We start from the raw sequence: 10,399 nt of genomic DNA, 5'->3' as shown, positions 1-10,399 counted from the left end.
GACCTGTTTGTTTCCTCTCCTCTATCCATCTTCTATCCGCCTCCCACTCTCTCCCTATTTATTTCAGAACCCCCTACCCCTCCCCCTTTTCTGATGAAGGGTCTAGGCCCGAAACGTCAGCCTCTCTGCTCCTATGATGCTGCTTGGCCTGCTGTGTTCATCCACCCCTGCACCTTGTTGTCTTGGATTCTCCAGCATCTGCAGTTCCTACTATCCCCAGAATATTACATGGGTTTCTGGATTCACAGTCCAGTGATAGTACCACTACACCATTACCTCCCCTGCTGGTCACAAATCAGTGGTGCGGAGACATTAAAAAGGGAAACTTCTGCAAATAAGCATTGTGTCAGAATACACACACAATTTTACTGGCCCCAGTGTGACAGACTATCCACTAAAATAGTAGGATTTTAATCTGGACTGCTAATTGAAGGCTCAATTGTTTTAATTCGATCTGTTGCCCAATTCTAATTAACCGGAGGACAGTTGAAAGTTGACCACATTTTGTGGGTCTGGAGTCATAGGTCAGGCTGGATGAGGAGAGCAGATTTCCTTCCCTCAAAGTCATTAGTGAACCACTTGGTTTTTTATGTCAGCATGATTGCCATCAGGCTAGTTTTTCATTGCAGACTTTTACTGAATTCAAACTTTGCCATCTACCATGATGGAATTCAAACCCCATGTCCCCAGAACATGTACATGGTGTTCCAGATTACTAGTCCAGTGATATTACCACTACGCCACTGCACTCTCCTTCTCATTCACCCCTCTCGCCTGAGGTATGATGACTCTCAAGTTCAACCATCACTCTACACCTCTCTCTGTAAAGCACTATGACAACTTTACTGCCTCCCCCATTGTATGGGACTGCTGGCATAGTGCCAGTGATAGAATATGCCTACCCCATCAATGGGATACTGCCAGTTTCAATCTCTGTGATATCTTGTGTGTGGGGGAGAGTTGTGGAGCCAAATACTCCATGGCCCAAAGAGAGGGCAGCGGGAAAGGGAAGGCAACTCATTCAGCCCCAACAAACACCCCTCATACCCCCACCAAATCTCCACTCTGAGGTTTCCCCCTCAACTCTTGATTCTGATTTTTTTTAAGTTTACGTAAGTATATGTACACCCGTCTTTCACAGTAACGGCCACCTCTCTCAGTGGCACTGCTAAAGTTTTGGAGCTGTTCTGGAGAACCTAACTAATGTCTTTAACTTGACAATGGACCCATTATCAAACAGATCCACAGCTAATGAGTGTCGCCTCTGTTCCTGCTTTACACAGTGACATCAGGGTTCCAAACCCAGAAAAGTGAAATCCAATAATTGTGCTTAAGTCAGAAGGGGGAGCTTTGAATGCACTATCCTTCAAAGTGGAGGTCAGTGATGACAAAGAAATTGAACAGAGTTAAAACAAAAACACAACTTGCTGTTGAATAAAAAAACTGTTAAACAACTCAATACAATCCCTGGCATAAAAACAAAAACAAAAGTATAAAAACTCAGCAGGTGACTCAGCATCTGTGGAGGAAAACAACTTTAACAATTCATTTTCCAAATCACTTCTAGTCCTGATAGTGTTCTAGGAGTGCTTACAATATGGCAGCAGTTTTACTATGCATTTCCGTTATGGTATGAGTTCCTATTATTTTGGAGGGACAAAGAACTTTGTCATTTATGGCCACATCCTAATTTCTGCAGGTACATGAGGCATTTAAATGTGTGATTTCACTAAACAGGAACACTACAGAATTCTGCTCCTCCCATTTTGATTCCTATTCCACAAAGACAGCTGTGCAGATGATATTGCTTACATGGTCATGAGGAAATGTACAAATTATTGTGGATGTGGACCTCACTCGTGATTGCCTAACAGCTTGATTTCAACAAGGACAGAAATCTTACTGCATTAGTGAAATATTAACGCGCCAGCTACAGAAATCTCCAAATAGATGCTTTCAGACCTTAAGAAGTAAATTAGAAGATCAAAATATGCACCTTTTCCAAGTAGAAATTTCTCCAGAAATTCCCCAAAAGTTCCAGGCTCTGGCAGGAATTTTGCTATTTTGTGGAAATGATAAAAAGAAACAACAATGTCCATTGGATTTCTTGCAACATAAATTACCTGCATAATGGGAGAGAATGATGTGTTTAGCAAATAAGAAGCAAATTTATTGCTGCAGATAAAAGTGGTGAAATATTTTGAAATTTCAATTACATTACATGGATTAAATGAAGACTGCTTCTTTCAAATATGGTTGCTTTCAACTCTGCCTTGCACAGATTGGATGGCTCGCATCCTGATCAAATTCTGTCCAACCCCCTATGGCCCAAGTGCTTGTCTGAAATGTCCTTGGCAAATATCCATTAGTTACTGTTCTTATCAACACTGAGAAGCTTGAAGGATAGTTGGTATAAGAAATGGAAATATTCACATGTTTCAGTAATGTTATTTTCCCGATTGGGACAAAGTAAAGGATGTTTAGCACTATATCCAATCCATTATAACCATGAGGCTGGATGAAAATCTGAAATTGCATGATAATAGTACTGTGCTGGCAGCTTGTCTCTACCAAGTTCAGTTTTACTTTTGGAACTACTCTTTCTGATGAAGATTAACAATATGTTTGATATTATTTGTAGGACACAGGAAATAACCACGTCTCTATAGAAGTTACATATTTTTTGCAAGCTAAAAATAGGATGTCTAAAATGTTTCATTTTGTTGAGGTCAGGGAAAAGTGTGTGAATACTCTAGAGAATGTCAATATATTGAAGGAGGAAGTTTTGGGTGTCCTAAATTGCATTAAAGGTAGGTAAGTGCCCAGGACATGATGGGATCCATCTCAGGTTACGGTGAGAGGCAAGGGAAGAAATAGCTGGGGCATTAGCAGATATCTTCACAACATCTTTGACCACAGGTGAGGTTCCAGGGGAACTGGAGATTAGCCAATATTGTTCCCTTGTTTAAGAAAGGAAATAGAGATAATCCAGGAAATTATATGGCAGTGAGCCTGATGTCTGTGGTGGGGAAGCTCTCAGAGAAGATACTGAGGGACAAGATATATGCACATTTGGAATAAAATGGACTAGTTAGTGACAGGCAACGTGGTTTTGTACAGGGAAGGTCATGTCTTACCAACCAGATTTTTGAAGAAGTGACAAAGATAATTGATGAGGGAAGGGCTTTGGATGTAGTTCATATGGACTTTAGTAAGGCAGTTGATAAAGTCCCACTTGGTAGATTGGTACAAAAACTAAAATCACATGGGATTTGGAGTGGGCTGGCCGGTCTGATAAGCAAGTTTACAGACAACACGAATATTGGTGGAGCTGCTGGTAGTGCTGACAATTGTGAAAGGATAAAACAGGATACAGATAGATTGGTGACTTGGGCACAGAAATGGCAGATGGAGTTTAATGCAGACAGATGCAAGGTGAGGCATTTTGGAGGATCAAACTTAGCTGTGAATTATACTTTAAATGGCAGAACCCTTAGGAACATTAACATACAGATGGGTCTGTGTGTGCAGGTCACAGTTCCCTAAAAGTGGTAACACAGATGGCCAACGTGATTAAGTAGGCACATGGCATGCTTGCCTTCATCGGCCAGAGCATGGAATACAAGAGTTGGCAAACCATGTTGCAGCTACATAAAACCCTTGTAAGGCCGCATTTGGGATATTGTGTGCAGTTGTGGTCACCACACTACCAGAAGGATGTGGAATCTTTGGAGAGAGTGCAGAGAAGATTCACCAGGATGTTGCCCAGTCTCGAGGGCATTGACTATGAGGAAAGGTTAAAAAGACCAAGATTGTTTTTACTCAAAAGACAGCAGCTGAGAGGAGACCTGATATAGGTCTACAAAATCGAGAGACAATAGATAGGGTGGATAGTCGGAGGCTTTTTCCCAGGGTTGAAGTTTCAGTCACAAGGGGGCACAGGTTCAAGGTGACAGGGAGAAAGTTCAAGGGAGAAGTGAGGGAAATTTTTCACGTAGACTTTGACAGGAGCCTGGAATGCACTGCCAGAAGAGGTGGTGGAAGCAGACACTTTGGTTACATGAATAGGGAGGGAATAGAGGGAAATGGACCGATGGCAGAAGACTTGTTTTTCAGTTTAGTTAGGGCATGATGATCCTATGGTTGAATCCTCCAGGGCTTGGAGGGCTGAAGGGCCTGTTTCTCTGCTGTACGTCTCTTTTGTTCTTTTTGTTCTATTTTGAGACTAACATTTACTAACTGCAGCATTTTTTCATTAAAATTGTGAAAACAAAATCTAGCTACAAAGGCAAGCACCATGAAACTGAACTGAATTCCACTCGATTAACTCCGACACACAAGTTGCTTAATCTTTCATATTGTGAAAAATAGACACAAGGTGCAAATTTTAACTGTAACAGGATATGCTTTCGTTCCTCTCTCTTGCACTACATTCTGACCATGACAATGTTGTATTTGGTTGCTGTGCTGCATTTTTATTCAACAAAATTCAGCCTCAAACAAGTGAATTTTTTCTAACTTTTATGCTATGCTTTCTGAAACGAAAAGTTGGCTTTAGTCTTATCATCTCAACAATCTACAGGAAGTTAAAACACTGCAAAAGTGCAAGCGAGGCTGGCTATAACAACAATGACATTGCTGCCATATTTTTAACTTTTTAAAGAAACTATCAATTTACACTTTTGAGACAATCACTGACATCAACTTAGCTGTCATGTATTTGCATACCTTTGCATTAGATTGTTTGAGGGATTTGGAGATGATGTGGAAGGGTAGGTGGGTGGTAATAATTCGATTGTCAATCTTGTCCTGCAGAATGTCCTCACAATAATAATGTTCAATCCATGGTGTTCGAACCCAGTTAGGGATGGTTTTAGCAGGGGCCTGGTTTCCATCACTATAAATAAGTGTGAGAATTTCCTGCATCCACGTTGTACCTATGAAAGTCAAACCAAATAGGTTATTGTAGTCCAGCAGTTTTAGAGGACAAGGCATATTTGGACCACATTTAAATGAAATGATTGCAGCAGCTAAACCTGTTGCTATAAATGGCAATGCTGTGGCATTAGGTGTAGAAGATTCGCCACTAACAAAGTAGACTTCAAGTTCCTGCTTTCATTTCAAATTTAGTCTATGAATTCTAAATCTAATACATTTGAAATGAACAGAGAGTTACACTCTGACACCTCTATTTTACTTTTTAAATTCTTATCCAGACTGGAGGTCAACACTGTCCTCCATACACAGACACTCCTTATCTGTACACTATATTTCTACAGCATGACATTATCATGATTCATTCCTTATTCCATAAAACTATTCTTCACCATTTTCATTTTAAAAGCCCAGATCTCTGATAATTAATTCAGAGCTGTATTGAAACAGTGGAGATTTGTTTTTTTTTTAAAAAAAGTTGCCTGCCCTTGGCAATATTTAAATTCTCAATACCTCTGAACAGCAGCATCCTAGGAGATAATTGGGAATGCATTCAGTTCAGACCATTTGCATTCCCATTGCCTGCAAACTTTTAAATGAAGTTCAGAATGCAAAACAAAATTGGGTTAAAGAGATGAACACACTGTGCCTTTACCACCCTCCCAATGCACAGAATACCATACTAAATAAAAATAAGGTGTAAAAATCTGTCAGCAAAAATATTATTTGTGACAGTAGACAGTCGTAAAATAAAAACTCACATCGTAAAAAGGTGCATAAATAATTTCACATTTATGCCTGATGCCATTAATTCAGAATTTGTCACTTTTCAACAATGAATATACAAAATAATGATGAGCATTGCAGTACTGAAATATACTGGTGCTCCTACCTGATTTGGGGTATGTAACAATCAGTATATCCGTGTTGTGAAATTTGAACTCCTCAGCAAATTGCATAGACTGCAATGTATGCAGGTGTCCAGGAAAGTTGATGCCTGAGTAGTGCAATGCCAAATCAAGGTTAGCCATGACTTGTACTGCTGCTGACAATGAACTGCTCTGCAGTGGGCTCTGCTCAGCTTTTTATCTTTTGATAACAGGAAATCCAGTTAATTCTCACTGTGGGGGAGGGGTGTGGCAAAATAACATTGTAGTTCGATTGAAATTTTCTGTTTATCGTGCTTTCCTAGTCTCCTTGGTGATCGTGATTCACACGCTCAAACTGTAACAGGGCGCTGTTCCTCAGTTCAGGGACTATTCTTAATTTGAATGCTTGCAAAATGGTTCATTATTACGTCATGGAGATCATCAGAGAGAAGTCATTCTTGCAGTGTTTTTTCAACCACACAAGACTCCAGTAGAGGTCACACCGCAGTCACCAGGAGGTACCTTGTCTTTTCTCTTGAACAAGCTAACACAAAATCACCTACTTAACCTCACACCAAATTACAGGCATCCTCTTTGGCTATTGAAATTAACTGACCAGAACAGTATCTACTGTTAAAGTCGATTGTTGATTGGCTGTTGCCTGTTTCGCATGACAGTCCAACATCACTCTCATTTCTGGAATTTATTAATGTAATTAGTGACATGGGTGACTGTTGTTGGTTTTTTTTAAGAAAAGCAATCTCCCTTCTGGTGTTACAAGGATTCTGGCCGGGATTTTCAGGTCTCACCAAAAGAAGGGAGACTAAGTCCTAAAAATAGTGGAACCTACTAGCAACATGCTAGTTTCCTGATCCTCTTAGGCATTCTGGCCAAGTCTTGGCAGGACTTCTCATGCTCAGGAGAGCAGGTAGCCAATTTGACTCACGAGACTGTTAAAGATACGTTTATCTGGGATTTTCTATATCAGTTTCTCAATGCAAATGAAGGTCTGGGGGAGAGCGGCAGACTAACTGCCTTAAGGTGGGCACCCAGTAACAGGCCTGGTTCTAGTGCTCCAGGCAGTCTACACGTCTCCTGGCCTGGAAGGACATGGAGACGAAGGTTGCCCCATAGAGGCTTTGCCATACATATCGCTTAGACTGATGGTCTGGCTGCTTTCTCTAATTTGTCATTGTATGTTTAACCTTTCTGCCACTTCACATTCAATGCCATTGAAGTTGCAAGGCCTCTGACTGTGCAGCGATGAATGCTTGTCTATTGCCCTTAATTAGACAGAGAGCCCAACCTGGCTTCATGCCCATCAAAGGGACATCTTGGTCAAAACCTGAATGACAGACTGGTGCTTACCTGCATGGGCAGCTTCAGGAGGTGGAAACAAGCCCAGCCCCTGTTTCTTGGCCCTAAAGTGAAAATTCAGCCCACCTTATTTTACTATATCTCATGTTGCCAAAATGTCGGAGTGTCATTTTCATTTTCAATGAAGTGACTGGTTAATCATGTGACAAACATGAGTAACCATCCCTGGGCCTATTGAGCTGGTGCTGATAACAAGGTTGATGCGTCCATGCCCTGGGATAAACTTTGATTCTGATTTGGTAGGAAGATCAAGTGGCTGGACATGTGCAAAGTTCTGGCCATAAATGGCTGATCAGAACACATCAGCAGTCATACACTGGACTGGGTTTAGCATGCTGGGAGTTCCTCACCCCACCTGAAAAAAAAAGTTTCAATTTGGCCAGCACGGTGAGGGTAACACGGTGGCTCAGTGGTTAGCACTGCTTCCTCACGGTGCCAGGGACCTGGGTTCAGTTCCACCCTTGGGCGACTATCTGTGTAGAAATTGCACATTCTTCTTGTGTCTGCATGGGTTTCCTCCGGGTGCTCCTGTTTCCTCTCTGTGCAGGTTAGGTGGATTGGCCATGCTAAATTGCCCGTAGTGTCCAAGGATGTGAGAGCAAGGTGGATTAGCCGTGGGAAATGCAGGGTTACAGGGATAGGGTGGGGGGGATGGGTCTGGGTGGTATGGTTTTCAGAAGGTCAGTGTGAACTTGATGTGCCAAATAGCCTGCTTCTGCACTGTAGGGATTGTACGATTCTAGGATCGGTGGTCCCAGCATTTTCAGATTCCAGAGGTGGCCACTATTAGGACTACAGCCAATCCCTCAAGAAGAGAAGGAAACTGGATTGAAGTTAACGCTGGGATATTAATAGTGCTGGCTGCTAGGCCCCAGAATAGTGGGTGAGGGAGGTGGGGGGCTGGATTTGCGAGCTAGAGGTGGCTTAAAGAGGGATGTAGGACTTTGGCAGAGTGTTGAATGCCCCTAATAGAGATAGGGGCATTCAAAAGGAAGTCCTTTACTTCACCAGTCTATCTTGTAAAAGCTGCCATGCTACTCACTTGTCTTGAGCTTCCCATTGCCATGAACGAAATGGTGATGGGGTGAGATGTGGCATTTGAGAGCTTCTGTGCTTCCAAGAGTGACTGGGCTTCCTAATAATTCCCTAGTGGGAGTCTGGACCAGGATGAGTGAGGAGAGAGCAGGCAGGTTCCGTGCTACATTTTAAGGCCCACTCACCTATGCCAGTGGAGGGCTGTAGAATCCAGCCATATTCTGGTTCTAAGTGACATGAAATGTCAGTTTACGTATACCCAGTGCACCTGGTCTCCACCATTCTTTTGGTTTCTGCATTCCCTTGAGAGGGCTGATGCTGTGAATGGATATTTTCTTTAATGGGATGTGGTCCATTACTGGCTAGGCCAGTATTTATTTCCCATCCTTGACCACCCTCTGTGAAATTAAGAGTCAACCGCATTCCTGTGGATCTGGAGTCACATGTAGACCAGACCAGGTAAGAATGACAGATTTCTTCCCATAAGGATATCAGTGAACTTGATAGGTTTTTACGACAATCAACATTCATCATTGGGCTGGTTTTTTGTCCCAGGTATTTATTGATTTCAAATTTCACTCTGTGCCGAGGTAGGATTCAAACCCATTTCCCCTGAATGTTAGCCTGGGCTTCTGGTTTGCTAGTTGAGTGACATTACCACTATGCCACCACCTCCCTCATTGTGTCAAAGTTTGGCTGTTCAATTTCTGTTTTGATTAACTTGCTGGGACACAGATTGGAGAAGTGTAATGGTCAGGGTAGGAGAACCTGGAATCCCCTACCTCACCCATGGGTAAGTTGGAATTTTCTCTAATATGGAGCAGTTGGGGTATCGAGAAAGCACTTCAAGTGGTCCATCAGGCTCAGTATTAATGAGGAACCTTCTATTTACGCATAAATTTCAGTGCCTTTTATATGTAGAGGTCACTGGAAATTACAATGCCTCTGAGGACATACAAAACTTTTTGGTGCATAGCTTATTGTACTGTAAGGTCAATGTGGTTTCAATCCCCAACTCAGATTAAACAAATTCAAACAGTGTCATGATCAAGAGTTTTCAAAACCATTACCACTGGAAATTCTGTGAACTCTTGTGGTTCTCTCGTAGTGAACCAATTTCTCTGATGGAACAAAGTCTGGGTCTTTAAGTACAGCGATCACAGTACCTTCACATTCAAAAACAATTCTTCCAGTTCATATCTTCTGTGGATAATAAGACCCTCAAAGATCACTGGATGTTCCTTCTCGTCTTTCACATTATAATTCTGAAAAGCGGGTTAAAAAACACACACATTTACATTAAACAAGAGCACAACACCATCAGCCAGATTTCAAACATGGTCAGTTTTTCCAACGTTGGGCCTCCTCCACCATGCAATAACAGCAATAAAAAGAAAGTGACCTTTCTTGTAGGTTGCTGAGAAGTATTGGAAATTTTCACTGAACTAAGTGCTGCTATTTTTACCAAAATGTATTAAACATTAATTTTAATTTTGAGCTCTATACACAGGAAGCAGATATCGAATTTCTGCATTTTTAAAATTAAATTTCAAAGTCCTTCCTTCAAGCTTCCCCTCTTTATATGTCTATTGTCTTGCTGTGCCACAGCAGTTATGTTTACCACTGCCCACGTGATGAATCAAATGTCTCTCAGCAAAACGTGTCTGTCAAGTTTCCATCAATGATACAACAGCAGCTCACCACCACCTTCTCAAGGTCACCTAGGGATGGGCGAGAAATGCTGGTCAGCCAGTGCTGCCCACATCCCACAAAGGAATAGAAAAAAAAAGTTACATATAAAAGTGCTAGAATTGTCCAATTTTGCTATTCTTTGTGCTATTATCTCCAGATTAGTACCATATGGAACCAGAAATGTCTTTTGAATCAGTTGAGTCTTTAATGTTTCCAAGAAATTTTGTATTTACATTCCTAACTTTTTGTTTTTCTACTTTTCATAGTATCTTGGAGTTTCTAGCTCATTTATTTTCTCTGTAATAACCTTTTGCCAGCCTCAAGAGACTGCTTTGATCAGTTGTACATAAGTTTACACTCCTTTCTTGTATATAATCTAATTCTCAGTTTTCTCTTCCTGAAAATATTTAGCTCATCAATACTGTCAATATTTTATGAAAATCATATTCGAGGAACAACAAAACTGCAACATGGCCCTATCTGCTTCCTTT

At 41.4% G+C, this 10,399-nt stretch overlaps 1 protein-coding gene across 4 annotated transcripts in view; it reads right to left on the bottom strand.

Annotated features, from left to right (window-relative positions):
• Window positions 1-10,399, bottom strand: part of sult5a1 (sulfotransferase family 5A, member 1) — a 33,267-nt gene that overhangs the window by 2,986 nt on the left and 19,882 nt on the right. For 2 of the 4 annotated variants that reach the window (XM_048621526.1, XM_048621528.1), the window contains 3 exons: window positions 9,383-9,481; window positions 4,729-4,937; window positions 1,997-2,123 (listed from right to left, as the gene is read on the bottom strand). In XM_048621526.1, the coding sequence (XP_048477483.1) occupies window positions 1,997-2,123; window positions 4,729-4,926 (325 nt within the window). In that variant the 5' untranslated portion in view covers window positions 4,927-4,937; window positions 9,383-9,481. Of the gene's footprint in view, window positions 1-1,996; window positions 2,124-4,728; window positions 4,938-5,827; window positions 6,146-9,382; window positions 10,313-10,399 lie in introns of those variants that run through there. The other 2 variants (XM_048621527.1, XM_020528111.2) reach the window with 2 other exon arrangements.

Source organism: Rhincodon typus, unplaced genomic scaffold (assembly GCF_021869965.1).
Source record: "Rhincodon typus isolate 14 unplaced genomic scaffold, sRhiTyp1.1 hic_rhity00000731, whole genome shotgun sequence".
NCBI classification, from domain to species: Eukaryota; Metazoa; Chordata; class Chondrichthyes; order Orectolobiformes; family Rhincodontidae; genus Rhincodon; species Rhincodon typus.
The sequence above is the reverse complement of the archived record's forward strand: the minus strand, read 5'-3'. Positions and strand labels throughout refer to the sequence as shown.